At 36.0% G+C, this 20,880-nt stretch overlaps 1 protein-coding gene across 1 annotated transcript in view; it reads right to left on the bottom strand.

The window, feature by feature from the left end:
• The window catches only part of SLIT2 (slit guidance ligand 2), a 278,830-nt gene that overhangs the window by 83,601 nt on the left and 174,349 nt on the right, over positions 1-20,880 (bottom strand). Inside the window, exons 7-11 of the mRNA XM_031055462.1 lie at positions 16,456-16,527; positions 12,522-12,593; positions 9,652-9,815; positions 9,153-9,164; positions 7,162-7,300 (exon numbers count right to left, since the gene is read on the bottom strand). Of these exons, the coding sequence (XP_030911322.1) occupies positions 7,162-7,300; positions 9,153-9,164; positions 9,652-9,815; positions 12,522-12,593; positions 16,456-16,527 (459 nt within the window). The remainder of the gene's footprint in view (positions 1-7,161; positions 7,301-9,152; positions 9,165-9,651; positions 9,816-12,521; positions 12,594-16,455; positions 16,528-20,880) is intronic.

Genomic DNA, 20,880 nt, shown 5'->3' with positions numbered 1-20,880 from the left:
AAGACTGAGGAAAAAAATTAGGAAACTCATGGAAAATGCAAATAAAGTTGTTATGAAACAACTGTACAGTTTCTACTTTTGGTATCCAAACATTATAAAGCTCCACTCACATGAAACAAAACCTTTATCCTGAAGGCCATAGTAATAAAAAGTCAGGGGCCTTTCAGTACATTGAATTGTAAAGGTGAACTGTTAAAATCCCTGACTTCTACATGTTTGTTTTTGGTTTTGGTTTTTTTTCATTTCACATATTATGTGGTTTAGGGTCTTTTCTGCCTGTTACAAAGACTAGAATTATCTATAAAACTGTTCCTTATTTAACAGTGCCATCCTCCTGTCATCCCTCCCTCCAACAAAACTCCCTCCTCCACAGTGACTGCTATCCTTCTGAAAAAGAAAAAGAATTTAATTAAGCTCTTTCTTTGGCTAATGATTTTTTTTAATATAAAAAAGTGAAGGAACAATCAATTTATTTCTGTGCTCTTTTTCCTTAAATAGTCATCATTTGTACAAATTTATTGTCATCAGTAGAGGTACTCCTTCCCCTGCTTCCCCCTCTGCCATCCCTTAGTAACACTTATTGCAGTTCTATTTATTTGCACTTACCCATAATATTACAGTAAGAAAAGAAGTTTTAGAAGCACTTTGACAGGTTCAAGCCATGGAAGAGAAAAGAAAATCAGAAGAATGTAAGAGCAGCATTTTCATGAAGGTAGGTCTAGCTCATTAATGGCTTTTTGGCCTCTTTTGAAATAAGAGCCTGTCACAGCACTCTGGAATAAGGTACAGTGCAATTAATAGAATTGCTGCTGGGTTGCTATTTTTGTAGGGTTTCTCACAGTCTGTTTGAGCATGTGGCAAAAAAAAAAAGAGTCTCTGTTCAAGGGGAACCAGAATTATTTCTGCTGATCATTCTCAAAGAATTTTCAGAAGGTGAATCCTTCTGAAATTAAACCAAGCCAAAAGAGATTAACAGTGATGAAAAACTAAAATGTGGAAGGAATGCCAGCATAGAGGCTGATAAATTCTATTGCCATTAGAAAGGCTATAATTTCTAGCACCAATTAAAGTAATAGTTTTGAACCCTAATGACATTTAATGCCTTTAATACATGAACTGCATGATAAAGGAGGAAAGCACTAGGTGTGTGAGGCCACTTAAGTTGGTTAAGTGTAAAAGATTGAACGTGCCAATGAAAGGGCATCTCCTAAAAATTTCTGTAAAAGGAGAGAGGTTCTAACAAAAAATTGAAATCAACTCAAATTATGATGTTTGAGATTAATTAATGAATAATGTATCATGCTTTGCTCAAGTTGATGAAAAAAAGGCTGAACTAAGACATACTGAATAACAAAGGTTGGAAGAGTTTTCATATTATTTATGGGCACTATATTTTGCCTCACAATGTCACATAACAGACATTAAAACAACAGGTCTATGGGAAATTTCTTTAAGTTCCCAAAATGCCTCCTGCAGGTTACCCATGGTATGAAATCTATTCATTTGAACCAGAGGCAAAGGTATATCTTTTAATTTTTGTGCTTTCTGTAGAATTCATAGAAATGGATAGGTGCTCTAAAACTGGAGGAGTTTTAGTGCTTTTTTTTTTTTAATACACATGGAATATGAACTATTTCTTTCTCAAATATGATCACATTGATTGGATAAATCATGAAAAGAAAAGTTTAGGTATTCTTATTTGGCTGTGTGTGAGTTTATTTAGATAATAAAGTGGGGATTAATTTTGGAGGAAGGGTGTAACTGGTACAGATACAATTGTAGGAAGTCAATACAGACTAAGAATTACATTTACTGAGATGCTGAATACTTAATTTTGCTCCAAGCTTTATCAAACAGAAGGGAAAAATAGAGGACACCACAGGTTTTATTCTCCTTCCATTTTCACTGGCAGCTACTTGGAGATGAGCAGTCCTGTTTCTGAAGGCATCTTCCCGAGAGGCACTTGGCAGACAACGCACTGCCTGCCGACTGCCTCCGTGCCGCGGGAATTGCTGCTTGCAGCTGACTTCTGTACCAAATGAGATGTCAGACAGACAGTATGACAAAATCAGCTCAGCAACACCCTGACAGTCACTAGCAAATCCAACTACACTGCAATGAAACAGCATTTTGGCAACTGGCTCTGCCTCCTCCTGCTCCCACTGTCACAGAACGCCTGCTCATTCCCCAACCACTTTGGCTTCCAGTGCTGACTATTCTCAGTTTAGGTTTAGGCTATCACACCAAACTCAGAGACAGACAGGCTCCAGTGCAGCGCAAGCACAGGCTCTCCTTGCCAGCTCTGCTGCAGAGGCAGTAGCCATCAGCCTGAGAAGACAGTTCCTAATGTCTTAAAACAGCTTTCCACGACAGAAGAGCTATCAAGGCAATGTAAAGCACATCAGTATTAGACTAAACAGACAGCCTTTTCTTATACTTTTCCATAGAGAGCTAACTCAGAGCTTCAACATACAAAATTTTACTCAATGGAAACTGCTGATGTATAATACTTAAGGAATTCAATATTCCATTTAAAGGGTTCTTTTTTTTTTAACACACTATTTAGATACAAGTTAATTTATCAAACCCCTAGGGGGATAAAAAAAGTATACAATTGTCAGCATGGAATATACACTTAAAACCTGCGACTTCCTTATATTTATCAAAAGGGTAGAGAATAAGAACATTATTAGTACTGCCTGGTTTTATAAAACATTGTTCCAAACAAACTGACAATATAATGAATTCAAAGTATTCTTGTGCAGAAACAGATCAGACATTTTTTTCAAACAAAGCTAAGAAATCAGTGTTTCCTAGGGTACTCAGGTGTTGACTGAAGTCAAGGTTTCCACAGAGAGAAAGAACAGCAGAAATGGACAGAGAACTTGGCAAAATGTCACAAAACCATGAGCTTGTGTTGAAGACAAACTTCAGAAGAACCTCAAGAAGAAAAAAAAGGAATTATAGATCTTTTAAAAGTAAATATGGATTATATTCTTATTAAAAATAATCTGCTCTCCATGTGAGAACAAGAGGCAGAAATGGGTAGAAAAACAAAATCTCACAAAAATAAGTTTTCATATTTTAAACACCTTTATAAAGGAGGATTGACAATAAAGTTTAATGTCAGCTTCACAGGAAAACGTTATTTATATGAGGTACAGTAAAGAAAAGACCAAAGGATGGAAAGATGTAAGCACCAGAGGTGTTTGTGTACCATGAAGCTGGCTGAAGCACAATATGACAGCTCATAAATAGGGGACAGAGGGCAGAGAAACATAGTCAGAGTAAGGGAATTTGAAAGTATTGTGGATTTTTCTAATGTCTCTATCAATAAAGCAGGAAATGTTCAGATGAAAATGCAGAAAAAAGATTGGCAAAAAAGGAAAAGTACTGAAAAGATTGGACAATGTTTGGTGCAGGCAAATTAGAAGTATAAAGCTAATTTTCTTGCAGTGTGCACATGCACAGGAATCTGGTAGCGTTATCAAGATGAGTGAATAAATAATAATTTGGCTGTTAAAGCCCGTACATCCTTCAGAAAACAACAGGGAGCCAGCACATTTCTCTCACTGAGAACTGGGGAGCTCCTGCCAAAGCGTGTGCTCAAAGCAGTGACTGAGGCAGTGAAGGCACGTGTGTGGGAACTGGGAGCAATGGGAAGCACAGAGCTCACTGCACCCTCTGCCTCTGCTCAGCAGCTCCCAGGGTTCCGCCTGCTGCTGTGACAGCTCGGGCTCATCTCTTCAAGTGTTTACTGTCAGCGACCATCTTGGCATACTGACAACATTATCGCCTAGGAAATGAGTAAAAAACCAGATTATTTTGTGGGATACAATCATTATTTTCAATCCAATCTCAAGGGGTTGCTATAAGCAACAGTTGCAGAGGACTCCTTTAAAAAACGAAGGTTTAAAACATTATTGTATGATAACAATACTGGAACATCACAATCTTCCTGCAAGTTAAATTTAGTTAAAAGCAGAAAGGACTGAAGTCTTTCACAGAGCAGCTTTAAAATGAAAACGTGACATACAACCTGATTCAATGTTAGAAATGTCTGTGGATGTGATAATAGGATTATATGTACCAACTTCTTGTTCCTGACAAAATCATAACAGCTAAAAAAAAGAAGGCCTAGGACTCTACAGGGCTAGTTCAAGTTAATACATGATGCAACATGTACAGACAATTAAATGACACAAAGGATTATTAGGCTGCAAAAAGAAAATGAAAGAAAACTAAAATTCTGTATTTAAAAACCTGATGTTTCACTGTCATTTGGAATATTGTATTCAACTCTGATCATTGAAGATAAAAAACAAGTTACAAAACAATTCCAAGAAATAAGAGGAGACTAATTAAGACATGGAAGGTTTTGGCATCTAAAAAGATTGAATGAAGTTGGAACTTTAGTTCAGATAAGAGACAAATGAAGATGGCATGGAAAACAGAAGGTGACAGGGCAAATTATGTATGTGGCTGCATTTTCCTTCCCTCTACAAAGACAAAGAAACATTATGAAACTTTTAAAAACTGTATTTTAAACTGGAAGAGTTTGAGCACAACTTCCTCCACCAAATTTATTCTCTTAACATGAAGATGTAAACATAGTAGGATTTAAAGCAGATTGGATACTTAAAACACTTTTTTCTCTGAAAGTTTTGCAAATTTTCAAGTTTCGGAGCAACCAAAACACATATTGGGAGCAAAGAAAATATTTGTCCTACTGGTATTTTATTTTTGAAGTTTTAAATTTCTGTTTCCAAAATATTCTTTAGGGACAACTGATGTGGGCCATTGGCCAGGGTGAAATGCTGGTTTGATGCAGACTCAGACTTCCCTCACCTCTTTATTGGTAAAACCACTCATTTTCTAACCTCTTCTCCCTCTCTTTGTTTTTTATGCTATGAAGTTAAATACACCTCCCATCCATGAGAATCATAAGACAACCATCACTAACTGTCTTCTTCCCACTAAAGCGATAAGTATAGCATAGAGCTTTCTGCATATAACCAGCAAAATATATTTGTCAAAACTTTAACTCCTCTTCAGCATACTGACAGGAAGCAGAAACAATCCCATGGTTCTCAGCAAATGCATGATCCTTTAATTCTTCCACTCAGTTTATCCCTCAATTTCAGAGCATTTCCTTCCTTCCTTCCTTCCTTCCTTCCTTCCTTCCTTCCTTCCTTCCTTCCTTCCTTCCTTCCTTCCTGCAATATTTTTCCTCTATGCACATAGATGCACTTATGCAAGTAAAAACATTGTATACAGCTCATTAAATTAAAAACAAAAACAAAAACAAACCAAAAACAAAAAACCCAAAAACCAGTTCTGTGTAGTGTTCCTGGCCACTGTGAATAGATTTTATGAAAGAGTAACTCTATTTGCAAGCAGAGGGGTTTTTCTGAGAGTGGTGAAAGGTAGAAGTGTTTATATTATACAGCTGAATGACTGTATTGGATCATGTAGGGTCAGCCAGGTCAGTATTAACAACAGTAATAATGAACTGACAGATGTGGCTATTATTCACAGCCTAAGAAGAAACCAAAGTAGTTCCAACCCTGTAATGTTCAAAACCACAGGTCAGGTATCAACAAGCCAATTAAAATTTCATTGCGGAGCCCTTGTTTTAAACATTCATCTTGTATCATCAAAATTCTCAAAAGCTTTTTTATTCTGAATATTTTCTCCAACTCATTTACCTCTAGTCAGACCTCACTTACCAGGTTGTCATCACAGCTACTTTTCCACTATTTCCCTGAAGGGAGCTCCCAGCTTCCCTTCCAAAACCCTGCCCCTGCCAATCCCAGAAAAGGTGTTCATGTTGCTGTGCCCTGTCCAGATGTCAGAAAGCTCACCTTTTGCTTTTGCTGCTCACCTGCACAGTAGCAGTAACTGTAGCAGTAATGTAGCAGTAACTTACCAGCTGTGCCCCCACCACCTCTCAGCCACGTTGCTTTTGGAGACTATGGTCCCCTCAGCACCTTTGCTATGACTCTGCTCTGCAGTCAGGACATGGCAGTACTTTTGGTATAGGACATGCCACGGGACACTACCAGCGTTCATGCTCTTCCTTACAAAGGCATGAGGTCTTAACACAATGACTACATATTACTCTTGCCTTCTCAGATTACTCTCTGAGGATACTGCTTTAAGCAGAAAACTTATCATTGGTGGTGTGGATTGCTGATCTTCCATGCAAAGATATTCCTCTCTAGTAGGAAGTCTGATGAATAAAGTGACTGAAGGTGAGTGGCACAGTTTAACCCCAGCTGGTGACTAAGCCTCACAAAGCTGCCCACTCAGCCCAGCCACAAAAGGACAGCGGAGAGAATCATTAGGTTAAAACTGCAAAAACTCATGGGCTAAGACAAAGGTAGTTCAACAGGTAAAGCAAAAGCTGCATGTGAAAAAAGCAAAGCACAGGATTCATTTGCCACTTCCCAAGGGCAGACAGGTGTTCAGCCATCTCCAGGACAGCAGGGCTCTGTCTCATGTAACAGTGACTTGGGAAGACAAATGCCATCACTCTGAACCTCTCACCATTCTTGTTCTTCCCCCAGCTTATATGCTGAGCATGATGCCACATGGCATAGGATATCTCTTGGGTCATCTGGGGTCAGCTGGGTCCCCTCCCAACTCATCATGCTTTCCAGCCTCCTCTGGTGGAGTTGGGTGAGGAGCAGAAAGGCCTTGGTTCTGTGTAAGCACTGCTCAGCAGCACCAAAAGTATCTGTTTTATCAACACTATTTTTAAATGCTAAACATGGCTTTGTACCAGCTACTATGAAGAAAACTGATCCTATCTCAGCCAAAACCAGCACAGAAAGAGACCCTGAAGGCAACAGGCATTAGAGACTGCAGTGAAAAGCCATTCACTTCTGGAAGAGCAAGGATTCCCAAACTCTTTTTAAACCAATGCAGAATGCAGTTTACTCATGAAATATGAGTAGCACAAACAAAAATAACTCATAAGATAGCATAAAGCTCTTAAGTGCTTTCATACAACTGCATATTCATTTTTATATCTGAGGTTGAAGATGTATATCAAAATTCCTCCCCTATATAATGCATTAATGTATACAAATAACAAAAACTAATACATAGGAAAAAATGTTTTATGTAAGTTAATAGAAAATAAGTCAGATTACACACATTTCAGTGATGGTTTCTGGAAGGTTTGTTGGGATCTCAGTAAGGCCTTTCCCACGACAGTCCACGATGTTGTTGCTACAGGTGCATGCAGTAGGGCAGTGCAAGACACTGCAGGATGGAGCCATAAAGGACTGGTGACCTGCAAAGGAAAGCACATTTTACACTTACTTGAAAAATTTAAGGCAGAATTTCTAAAATAAACATTGTAGCCTATCAGTACTTTCAAACTGCATTTATTTGAACACACATTTAATACTAATATGTTGATACAACCCAGAGAGGTGAAAGACAAATGCTCAGCTATTGTGACAGCACTACATAATTTTTCAACTTTTTTAGTAACAGCCATTCACAATCATCTTGTTTAAGAAGACTGTGATCCATTTTTCCGATATATTTTATTTGCTGTATGCTATTGAAAACCAATTACTGATTTATTTAGTTTTCAGAATGCTGTATAGTATTAAAAAAATGCATGTCAAGAGAAAAGAACAAACTTTGCTTTGAGCACTGAAGGTGACCTGCCAGTTTTGTTCTGTTCTGCAAATATTTATTTGAATATGGTCCTTCAGTTATGTATTGCTTATAGAAAATTTTGGAGTTTTCATTCATTTAATGACATTTTCATTCACTCACACAAAAATACACAAAAAATTTGACTTCATATCTCTCAGTCTGTTTTAGTTCAGCAGACTTCCTCCCACAATCTGCCATTCTTGCCAACTCAGGCGGCTAGTATACTGATTTCTTAGAGTTGTATGTTAAAGTCAAAATTTTTAATTGCATTTAAGCTCAGTCATTTCCTATTTAGGTCTGCTTTAGAAATTAAAAACCTTATTATATTTCCCTGCAAATAGATAGACTGCACATTTTATAATACATTAATGCACTCATTCTTCTATCAATTAAATGATACAGAACAGTTGTTTCATTATGATACAGAAAGACACAAAGGGATGAGAAAGACACAACACCCTTTTCTTTCTTTTTTCATTAGGTTATATAAAGCTAGAGACTGTTTTAATATTCTCAAGGGAACAAAGAATCAACTTCTTGACTATGAAACCACAATTTAACTTAAGATCTATCTCACAATATTTAATGTCATACATGAATATAAGAAGGGTACACTGATAATGTAACTTGCAGGCAGTGCTGTTCCCACTTGAAACTTCATATAACAACTGTCCAAGTACTAAATTGCTGAAAAGATATTGAGGCCAGGTTGGATAGGTCTTTGAGCAATCTAGTCTGGTGGAAGGTGTCCCTGACCATGGCAGGGGAATTGGAAGATGATCTTTAAGATCTCTTCCAAGCCAAGCATTCTATGATACTCTGAGACAGAATTTTACAATATAATAATTTGACTTCAGATTTATGTTGGTGTTACAAAAGTAAAAACAATTATCAAATCTAATAACACACACTATTCTTTTTATACTACCAGGAAGGAAATGTTTAACCTACCTCTATTGAACAAAAACACAGCGATTCAGAGAGAAAACATGGTTATTCCCCTTGCTAATAATTAGCATTATAATGATCAAGTCATAAAACTGTTCTTGACATCCAGGCTCTGCAGCCATAACATTAACATGTAAGATATATCATGAAATTATCTTGTTAGGAACCTTTTTAAATGCACATAAAGGCAGAATTAGTGACAAGAACACTGTTAGCATTTGCCGTGCAAACATGGCAGTGCCCTACACTTCAATGTCAGAGGCTATTTAATAAGGACAGAACATTGTGTCCTCCATAAAACTATTTTTAGAAACATAGATCTGTGAAAATTTTGGCATATTTGGCAATAGGCTTCTGGGGGTTTGCAGAAAATCAACCAGTAGGAGAAATCGTGCTGAACCACTGAAAAGACAGCAATATTGCAGCTGGTTTTTAATGTTCTTGGCAAAACTTGAAACAGTAGACAAAATTGACAGAAAATTTTCAATGTGAGGGTAAAAATATTTAAATAAGAAAGATAAACTTGCCTTCTTCCTCATCTAGAAGATACAAATAAAGGAAAAAAATTGAATAGAGAAAATGTGATTAGTAATGAACTGTTAGTCATTTCATTATTTCATATAAAAAATAACCTTATGCATTAAAGCACAACAATAAAATTCAGAAAGTTACTTAGCGATACAGAGTAATATTTAAAAGTCAGAAAAAAACAAGTATATACTTGTAAAGTTTTTTTAAAAATCCTTATTACTAACAGGTTTATGGTCTCAATCAGTACACCTTTTATTTAATTTTCGGTATCTCTCCCCCACAATTATACTTTTAGAAGGCCATAAAATCTATGCAAATGCAATATTTACACAAAATTCACAAGGACACGAGCACCCCCACAAACACCACTAAAAACAATTAGGCTTTTCTTAATAAGCATTCAGGCTGGGATTATGCAGAAGCCAGCATGCAGCCCTGGGGTGTGAGCAGGTGTGGCTGAAGGCAGGAGTGGCCGGGCCAGCCCATTTCTCTTACCGCTGCAGACAAACTCGCGCTTCTGGACCTCGGCCACGTTGTGCCCGCGGAGGTGGGACGGGCCCATGCACTGCGTGTAGAGCCCCACGCGCGGCCGCTGCCGCAGCCAGTCCGACAGCCAGGCCAGGTGGCAGTCGCAGTACAGGTTGTTGGAGTGGAGGCGGCTGCACGGAACCAGACACGGCAACACCCTCCCGTTAGGAAGAACAAACAGCAAAGCCGCCGGCTTGCCCAGCCCTCCCTTCAGAAAGCTACTGTGCCCATTCATTAATTTTTATTAATTAACTTTTTGCATCTTTCATTGAAAGTCTGGGAGTTACAAGTTGATAAATGAAACTATACAAGCAGCAAAATTACTTTTTTATTTGCGGTCTAATTAACTGGAAAAAAAAGAAGGCTTCCTAATAATTTAACTTTCCTGCAGTTTCCTCTTCTTTGTCTAAAAGAAATAAGTAAATATACAAAAGCTTGAAAGGTGACATAGGGCTTTTTAGTCCAGATCTCCATAAATAGGGAGTAAGACAAAAATATCTCAAGAACATTGCCCTAGAGTGGTAATACTATAATGTCAGAAAAAAAGGGTTAATAAAAGATTTTGTTTCCAATTAGATGTATCTATAAGTCTGGCCATTATTAGTCTTCATAGAAACAGCCTGAAAGATCCCTTTAGGAGGTCATACTCATTTTCTGCTGAACAAGATAGAGTAATAACTCAATATAAAGCACCTTCTTTCGCATCTCTTTTCTGATTTCCTCTCTAGTTGTTTAATAGCAGAAAATGAGATTAGCTGCTTTTGGCTGCTAGGGATCTACACTTTAAGCAATCCCTGAAATTAATTAAAAGACCAAATGGAAGCAAGTGATGGAATTAAGAAAGTTGTCTCTTTGTTGGTGTGGTCTTACACAAGACCATGGCTCCTTGCCAAGTGGCAAAAAGCACTTTGCCATTGATAAAATATCAGACAAATGTATTCACTGAATTAGGTAAATTACTCTTCTCTGGCTCTTACATTTTCTTAAACTACCGCAAAGGATGTCCACAGCTATAAATCAAATTGTTACTCAGAATCATCCATAACAGGGACATGCCATTTTGGTCCTTTTTAGCTGAGGTGCTCAATCCTAACTAAATAACTGGAAAGGAAGTGCAGGAAATTCAGAAAGCAGACAAAGAGTCTAACTAATCCATTAAAAAATAAATCTGCAAAGCAACATGAAATGTGTAACCAACATAAACTAGAATATTAACCAACACCTTTTCACCCCATAAATGACTATAAATTAAAGGCAATATATTTTCCTGTGCTAATTCTTGGGCGGATGCTTTGCAAATACAGTTCACAATACAGTACACTCATTCACCACAATCTGTGGCCAGCTGTAGGCATGAAGACCATACCAAATCAGAAGTCATGCCACCAAAATCAGTATAGTTATACAAGCATATTCTGACTGCAAATGCCACAGATGTAATCCAGGATTTTGTGTGTCCATTTTATTTTGTTTATAAAATATATTTTCAGAAAATGAAATACCCTAACCAAAGAAAATGTAAATATTACTGATTTTATTAATTCTATTTTATGGTTCAAAACAGATACCATATTTGAAAGTTCAAAAAAAGTACAGATTGCACATTTTCAAGACTCGGGCCTAAAAGAACAGAAGGAAATTCTATTATCAAACTCTACCTGAGGTCACCAAAAGCCCATGGTCAGCACTATTTAAATACTCTTGTATTTGTCCAAGCAAAAGTAGTTGCAATTCTGTTACGAAATCAACAGAACTACTCACCTGCGTGAAGTTCTTCAGTTACAAGCCACATCTTAACCTGGGTGAATAGTCCTACTGATTTCAGATCAGTTGTGCAACTCAACATGGGTAAAAGAAACTAGACAGGTTTTTTGTAAAAGCAATCTAACACTAACAGCTACTCTTGAGCTCTGATAGAAACATCCCATTCATTCTTAATTCCTACTTCACTGGAAAACCTGTTAAAAGCGAGTCTCTGCACCAAACCTGGTTTTGCCAGTCAACACAATCTAGATTTATTTGTATTCCATATAAAAATACCAAAACATAATTCTAGCCCAGATAACTTGCATACACAGACAGTCTTGTCACTGTGCTTTGTTTTAGACACCTGAAGTGCTCCTCTGACAAAGTCATAACCTCTAAAAGTGGGGACCTTATTGTAAATGCTGACACAACTTTAATTATAATAGCACTACCGGATGATGCTATAATTTTATGTTACAAAGAATGTTGGCAAGCCAGTTTAGTTTAATTAGGTCTGCTAGCAGTACAGTAATAAAAGCATAAAGATTTCCCATTTATCACATCTGACAGTCAATCAAAGAATCTCCGATGTTCCAAAATGAAATGTGACCCATTCAAAAGCTCAAAGTAAAACAAATCTTTGACTTTCAAAAAACATCAATTTACTTCTTTATATAGCTGTAACATGTAAGAAGAATTCCCCCTGCCCTCATCTTTTTTTGGTGAGAAGGTGAAGCTTTTCTGTCACTGAATACAGCACTATGGAAATCCCATTTGGGAAGAGGCCATGAAATGGATTTAAATACTTATTCATTTCATATCCTAAAAAAGCTGATGTAAAAGGATACAACTTCTTTATCTCCTGAGCCGCACGTGTAGCTTTGGGGTCATTTGTTAGGTTTACCTTTCAGAATGAGCTTCCACAGACACACACACAGAATTTACAATCGTCAACCTCATGAGACATCAATATTCTTATTTGAGCTTATGCTTGCTTTGACTGTATATGTATTGGCAGATCCCTGACAAAACTTAATAGGAGTAAAAGAAAAATGATAAAAATGGCAGCCAGATTCAGTGGGACTACTCACAATGTTCTGAGTTTGGGCATATGGTTGAAACTTGCCACGGATAGTCGAGTGATGTTGTTATTGTTGAGAGTGCTGCAAAGCCAAGAAGAAGCATATTAACATCTTAGAAGTTTTGTCACATTTAAAAAAAGACACAGCTAATGAAAGCCATGGTGTACTGTTTTTAGGGATGTGTATCAGGAAAAAGCTCCCTGCTTTTAGTTATATTTTTCCTCCCTGTTGAATCCACAACAAAATACCACGGTTTTAGCATTATCAATCCTAAGTAAGAGGTCACAGTAGCCTAGAATTCACTGAAAAGGATCTTCCACCAATATTGATAACATCTCTGGCATTCAAGCCAAACTTGACATCGTGAGGTAAAAAAGAGAGTCCTTGGAGAAAATGTCTTGGTTCTAGGATACTGATTTCTCTTTCTGTCTTCTGAGAGTCTGATTTTTGATGGATGATACAAGAGCTGAATGGTTTTTTCCCATGAATTTTAGAAAATATTAACTCTGGGCTGCGCTTGGCTTTTATAGGCAATGAGTTACTATAGATGATCCAGAGCTGCCTTAACAATAGGGGAGTTTCCAATATGTTAGCAGCCAGGAAATGTAACACTTCAGCAAACTAGTAATTTATATTTTGGACAAACTGTTGTGAAATTGACATAAGAACCAGGAACAAATCTTAGCCAATTCTTGGCTACAGAGGCCGTTATACTCATTACACGTAGTTTGTAAAGATTCAGAAACTTTATGAATTAACTTGCAGTTAAATATTGTCTTTAGGCTGCAAATAAAATGCAAACAAGCTTTACTCCAAAAAAAGGAAGCAAGCAATAGAATTTACAGATGTGACTTAGAGATTACTCATCTGAGCAGAATGGATAATGAGCTCTATGTAACTAGAACAGTAATAAATAATAACTCCTACTGAAAAAAAGCATTTCTCCCTTTTGAAAAAGAAGGTATTTTCCTTTTTACTTTTTTTTTTTTTTAAACAAAAACTGTAATTTATTCCTATTTTGAACAAATTATTTGTACTGTCTGATCTTGAAACACAGAAAGGTAAAATCACAGCACCCTGACCAGGATAAGCTATATATATCTCCACATTAACCAAGCAATTAATTACTGGTGCAATGTGCAGCATTTTATCTTTGTGTGCTTACTCATTCCATGTACTAAATCTTTCTTTTGCTGTGCATAAGGGATCTCCCCTGTGTGTTCTTACGGATACATAAACAGAAAGAAGAATAATAGAAAACAAAAATAACCCAAACAAGTAAATAGAGAAACTGTGCTCCTTTTCAAAACATAACAAAAATAAACCAACAAAAATGGCCAATGTACTGGGTACATCCATAAGAGGTGTCTTAATGAATAAATGTCAGTAAGTTGTGGCAGAGCTTTCTTACGATGTTCACATGGTAAATGATGGCTTCCACAGTTTTTCCTGCATAACTTCTTACAAGATTTAAAAATAATATATTTTCAATGAAGGGAAATCAGCCAGTATTTCCATAGCTGTTAAGAGAAGGCAAATCTACAAATGTTTTCATTTCCAATTTCGGCTGTTTGATGTTTGCCTTGCTACTTTGTATATATAAGCTTTTCATTTTTTCAAGGTAAAGAAAACTAAATATAGGAATAGATGTAAGGGATGCATATGGAATTAAATTATTGTTATAGCTATTCCTCTGTAATGATAAAAATGTTTAATTTCATTACAGAGATATACTTTAAAAAAGTTAGCTCAATACTTTTACCTAAATGTTATATACTACAGTAAAGACTGTGATGATTGACTTGTTTCCATTTTGTAGACAATTTCCATTTTTTCAACATGTCAATGTTATATTTTCCCCATAGTCTGTTTCCCAAATACAGCAAATTTCCCTTAAAAAAAAGACAAAGGAAAACTAACACAGAAATTCATGGGGAGGAATATTCAGGCTATTTTGTATTTTTAACACTAACAGCCTCTAAAATTATACAATTATTTAACTAAATTATAAGACTTGTTACTTTGGTAAGCATTTCAAACTGTTATTAAACAGGATTACAATCTATTTAAAAGCTTTACCTCAAACTTGAAGTTTGAAGTAATATCCACTCTCTCTGCTCAGTTAGAACAATTGACTTCAAATGAAAACAACACGAATAGTCTTATTTGCTACTCAGTGCATATACAGTATGGTCTGATCTACACAGCTTTCATTCTTTAAGCCATATTGTAAAGGAGGCTTAATTAGATACAAAAACTTCAGTAGTGTTTGAAATGTTTATTTCAATTTCTTCAAGTGCCATAAATCTTTACATAATTTTATCACATAATTCAAGACAGCAGTCAGTCATGTACTTGAACAATGCTAATAGATTATGTATATTCATTCACAAAAATTCTAACTACCTAGTTTTCAGCAGACTGTTATTTTAGAAGTTTCTTTCCTCTTTCTCCACTCATTGAAATCAGTGTAAAAATTGCACCCCTGACCTCAACTGCAAGAATGACCTTTCAAGAACACTAAAATTGCAAGCATTAAAAAATGCAGAAAACATTGTATTTATTTATTTTTTAATAAACCTTTAACCCTTGCACTTGTAAAGAAAGGCTCATATTAACAAAAAAAAACCAAAACCAAACCATAGTAAGCAGATTGAGCTATCATTGGAAAAAATATTCTGTCACATATAAGAGTTCCAAACATAAAAATATCAGAGAACATCACACTTACTGACAGACAACTAATCATCAACTTAACAATTAGATGTAGTATTGAACCTACACTATATTTTACATGGCTTTATACCAGAGTTAACAATAAGCTTGTTATTCAATGACTGCAAAATAAAATAAAAAAATAATAACAAATTTGGCTGCCAGTTTCATTCACACATAAGTAAAACCAACTAGTGTTTAATAATAAAAAACTTTTACCACCAGCTACTCACATACTCTTTGGTTTCTTAGACATGCAGACACTATTGCCAGAGAAGCTTCTGTTCTTGAGAATATTTAAAAAAAACCCAAATAACCCAAACACAACAAAACCTATTTCCTCACCATGCTCAAGTTGTGATTTATCAGGTGTGATTCAAATTAACATGAAGTAATTCACAAATTCTTTCATTTTTCTTAATGAAGAAAATCCAAATAAAATGTGTCATTTTGACTGACAGAGCAAATATTTCAGGAATGTGTCCTGTTCCTCAGATTCTTTGAGAACTAAGGCACTTTGCTCATTACAGTAACTATTCTCAGATGATAATTTTGTTACCTTTAACCTCACTGACAGCCATTTGAAGAAAGTGGAAAAAAAAGTATGAAAAGAAGTGTTGCAAAAATAATCTTCTGTGACACAAAAAAAAGATATTTTCCTTGACATACAAATGTATTTACGCACATAAAGCTTAAAATGTTTTAAAAAGAGGCTATTGACATGGACATGCTAAACATCTTAACATATAGCTGTAAGGTTTGCTTGAAAGTGCCTCTTTGAAAACATCCGGATTGTCAAATAGATACAGCATATTGTTCCTTACACTAAGTCTCAGTGATCAAAAGATCAAATTGATGATGAGTATACAACAAAAGCAATTCTGAAATGTTCAGTACATCAACAGTAATGGATAATGTACAAAATTAATTGGGTTCATTAATTCTGCTGCCCTCCCCCTTTTTTAAATGAAATATATTCTTTTCTTACAGTTTCTGTCAATGGCTTTTTTATTATTATTATGTTTAATGGCTGTCTTGAGGAGTAAAGGAGTATCCATGCCTCTCCATATCTTCTTACCATTTTATAGCACATCACAGTGGATTATTTTAAGACATCTTTTCACTAGAGCATCCTGACACCAGGCTGCAGCTTGCAGATAAGCTGCTACATTAGCACTCCCCAGATACTGAGCTCTCACTACGAGTAAGAGATACAAGGAATACTTACAGCACTTCCAGGTCACGCAGAGCCCTGAACGCCCCATCTTCAATGCAGCTGATCTGGTTGTAATCCAGTTGCCTGTTAAACAGATTAGGAAGGCATTTGTAAGGGAGAGGTGTGCTGGCAAGGCGAGGTGGAAGGGAAGGCTCCCGAAGGGGTGGCAGAAGCCGGCCACGCGAGCGGAAAGGCTCTGGCCATCGCTGCCACCGCTCGGGCTGCCGCACGCACGGCGCTGGCCTGCACTCTGCCACTGAAATCCCTTTTTGTTCTCAACTGACTGCGCAGAACAGCAGCGCTGGGAAAGCTCCAGTAAATAATAACTGCACCTTATATTAAATGCCAAAGGAATGCAATTTCATTACATCAAGAAAAGCTATCCATTAAAAGCTCTCAGCGTCATCTCGCTGAAACAATTTCATTAAGGTAAAGGACGGTAAATCACTTAATGTCACACGCATCCCCTCGGTGACCTAACAGAATCCATTTATCAGAGCAGCCCAGCTGCATGTTAATTCCACCCGCCGCAGCAGGGACCAGGGACAGACACCAGTTTTAGGGGTCTCCCTGCGTGTGTGCATGCCTGGAGCAGGTGGGAGGTGTTACCCCCGGGTATGCCAGGGATTTACTGTAATTACCTCCTGGAATAAGTCTACATGTGGAAATAACAGTGTCCGAGGCATTTACAGACCTGTTTACTCATCTCTAGTTCTGCTTCAAATGAAAGTAGTGTTTCTGCTGTAACCTTCAGTGTCTGGTTTTCTACAGACTTTGTGCTGTCTGCAATTATATGCAGATAGCATGTTGTAATGGAGCACTCGAATTCTAGACATGAAACTCAGCAATCCATCCCATACATTATTAATCCTTAAGTATGAAGTTATGAAAAATTTAGATTCGTTTCTCTGAAGATGATTATTACCTTTTCAATTCAAAACATTGATACAGCACATATAGCCCAATTAAAAATGTCTGCTTAAATTAACAACCATGCAGATATAAAATCACACTTTCTCTACTCATAAAAGCTTTCCCTATAAATACTGAAATGTCTTATGCATTTCAGGGCATGACTTGCAAAGCAAAGATGAAAAAAACCTCACTTTAAAAACTTCTCCAAGCTGGTAGCTTGTCAGTGTCAAATAATATATATGAGTAAATGTGTGTGAACAATACTAAGAAAATGAACAAAATACAAATGAACTCTGCCCTTCTGTCTTCAATTATATATTAGCTAGCAGGGCTAATGACACTTCTACTAAAGCATTTTCTGTGACTTTTCTGAATCTATGAAAACATTTTACTTTATTAATAAAACATCAGAACCACTGCTGAATGTAATGTACCAACTTCTATAAAGTTCTTCTAGTTTCGTCTGAATTAATACTGCAAGGAAATAAAATATTGTCATAATTGTAACAGTGCCTGTGTTTCTGTGTATTGAAAGCTAAATGCAAACTATCAGTTGCTGAATATGATCTTTAATCATTTTGGTGCAATGTTACAACACCAGTACTGCAGTGTTGGAATATTTAGATCTACTTTCTAAGGCTTCTTCAATTTTTAGTAATGAATTTCATTTAACAATTAAGCTAACAGCCTTTTTATTTTAAAATGGTAAAATATATACACAGTATAACCTCTCAAACAATTTATCAAAGCTGTTTAAATTACTCCAATGGCATGAAATGTTACCCTTGACACAATACAAAAGAGAAATTGTTTCCAGACAAATTGGAAAAATCTTTTAATGCCATCAAATTTGCCTAATGCAGTCTGCAGGTTAATCTGTAAAAGGGTGAGCTGTATGTTTGCCCATATCTTATTATCCTTAGCTGTCAATGTATAAATCAGTGCTGACACAGCTTCTTCTAAATCATCCACATTATACACAAAGGAAAATCTTTTAAAACCGAGAAAGCACTTGAGCAAATCTTGTCCTACACAAACTGAAAGGCAGATTTCTTCCACCAGACTGGCAGCAGTTGTGGTGATCCCAAAAACTTTTGGACTTCCTTTAATGAGTCACCATGACACTACCTTAGTGAAGGGTGAGTTGTTTCCATTTAAATCTTCTTACCAGAAAGATTATTCTGTTTGCACTGAGCTAATGAATTGGTTTCAGTATGAGGAAGGGAGGTTTGCAGATGGGAGAAGAAAAATATTCCCTAGTTTTAAAAATTACTGTCTTTGAAAGATGCAACCATCTTCATGCTTTAGATTATCTTCCATCAGTTACAACCATGATAAAAAATCATTAGATACACACTATGAAGAACAATTGGTGTGATATATATCTATATATCTACATTTATTTTTTAAGCTATGAAAAGAACATGACTTTGAAGACTGGCTTTAATAGCAATTTATGGTAAAAGTAAAGGTTAAGGGTAAGGATACCCACACTACATATATGACCCAAATGGAAAGTTAGACATTATTTCATAACCAGTGTAACATTAACTTATGATGTCCTTCTAATAGATATACTGAAGCAATGTGATTGTGTGTTTTGATAAAACTGGTTCTCAGTAGCAAGTGTGTATTAAGCTATGTCTTAAAGTACAAGCAAGAACACTAGGAATGAAAAATTATATTTTTATCTAACTTTAAGTTACGTTCTTTTATTTATTTTTAGTATGACCTTCAAAACCACACATAAAAATCTCCAATACCATAATGAAACCTTTCTTACCATTAAGCTATTGAGTATACCAATAATCCTAATTCCAATTTAGAAGGCTTTTTTTTTTCCCCAAGAGCTGTTGTTCTTCTTTTCAAATTATTAGAACACTCTGAGAACCAAAGCTGACCAGACGTGGACCAGCAACTCTGGCCCATTCTCATCCTTCCCCTCCCCCCAGTTTATCATCTTTCTGCCTGCTGCATCTCCATTTTGGGTCTTTTCTTTGTGGGATCTCTCCATGCTTTTGTAAAGTTGCTGTTCCTTTCTGCCTCCAACATTCACAAAGCTTCAGCAGTGCCCTTCCTGTGATGCTCATAAGATACTAAACAACAGTTGTCACATTCAAAATCCTTCCATCATCACAGAGAATTAACTGGATTTTACACCCGTGTCTGCAGTATTACCTGGGTATTTTCTATATTAAATAATCTAACTGAATTAATCTACTGCTGCTTAAAATGTCAATGTTTATGTGAGTTTAGCAATAAGAACTAGTAAGAATAATAAGCATTCAACTAATAATATGTTTACTTTATAATGTTTTATATTTATTGCTCTTATGCTGTAGAAACATGTTGCTAACTTATATTTTCTTCCCTTCTGGCATATGTTGTCTACCAGATAATGATAAATAAATATCTTAAAATAAGCTTTGTTATCCCACAAGAAGAACATTTAATGGCTAACAGAAGATGCTGCATACATTTAAAAACTACTACCCTCATACAGGAAAAAATCTGTCACCTGACTCTTGACAGAGAAAACCTCCTTTACTCATTCCTAGAAAGTTGAAGGTTGGAACAATTCAAACAATTGTCTGCTTTACCCTCCTGTTCTTCACAGTTTGAACACACTTTGTGGTCCTTTACAAGAGCTACTTTTTTCAATAGAACTGAGTTATGATTCCTATTTCTTATTTCTCAATCTCAATGTCAAGACAAATCAATAATTTCAGAGGAATTAGTTAAAAATTATGTAAAAAAAATCATGGGAGAATTTATTTATTTTTTATCAAACTTCAAAGAACTGCTTGTTTCCCATGACTGTTAATATTTACATCCAAGTAATGCATACTCGCTGAACAAACTAGAAATTTTAGAAAGAAAAAAATTTATAGTTCAGTTGCTCAGTCCTCTGAAAATTGTCTCGCACTTTATTTGGTTAAACCCAGAATTATCTTACAGGAGGAAAATAATACAAAAAAAAAGTAAAAATTAAACAGAAGAATGTCATCAAAAGGAGGATGTATACAAAATTAAAAATCTAAATGTTATGTAATTCAAAGATAGTATCACATTAATCAGAAATAACTTTTTAAAAGAAAACAAAACTTTAAAAATAGTATTGAAATGTTATTTATTTTAACTATCTGTAAGAACAAGTTGGTTTTTTTTTCCCCAAAGGCCACAGGGTCACCAACCTGCTTGGCAACAAGAGGTTTAGGAGGCACTAGAAAAGTACACCTATTCTTTCCTTCATGGCTTCAGAGATATTTTTTTATTGTAATAAAAATCTTAAGCATACACAGAATATAGTTCACTACACCCTGTGAAAATCCTTCTTTATGAAAACTTGAAATGCAGGTGGCTGAATAGACTAGCAGTCCAATTGAGATTTCCTGTAAAAACAAGCATGAGAAATATTGAATTCTAGATTATTTAAGCATATCTTAGGCAAGCAATGCATTTAGAACAGCACTTGTACAGATGAATAGACAACTATACTTCCAGTTGCAGTGGAATTTTATG

Source organism: Geospiza fortis, unplaced genomic scaffold (genome assembly GCF_000277835.1).
Source record: "Geospiza fortis unplaced genomic scaffold, GeoFor_1.0 scaffold40, whole genome shotgun sequence".
Lineage (NCBI taxonomy): Eukaryota > Metazoa > Chordata > Aves > Passeriformes > Thraupidae > Geospiza > Geospiza fortis.
The sequence above is the reverse complement of the archived record's forward strand: the minus strand, read 5'-3'. Positions and strand labels throughout refer to the sequence as shown.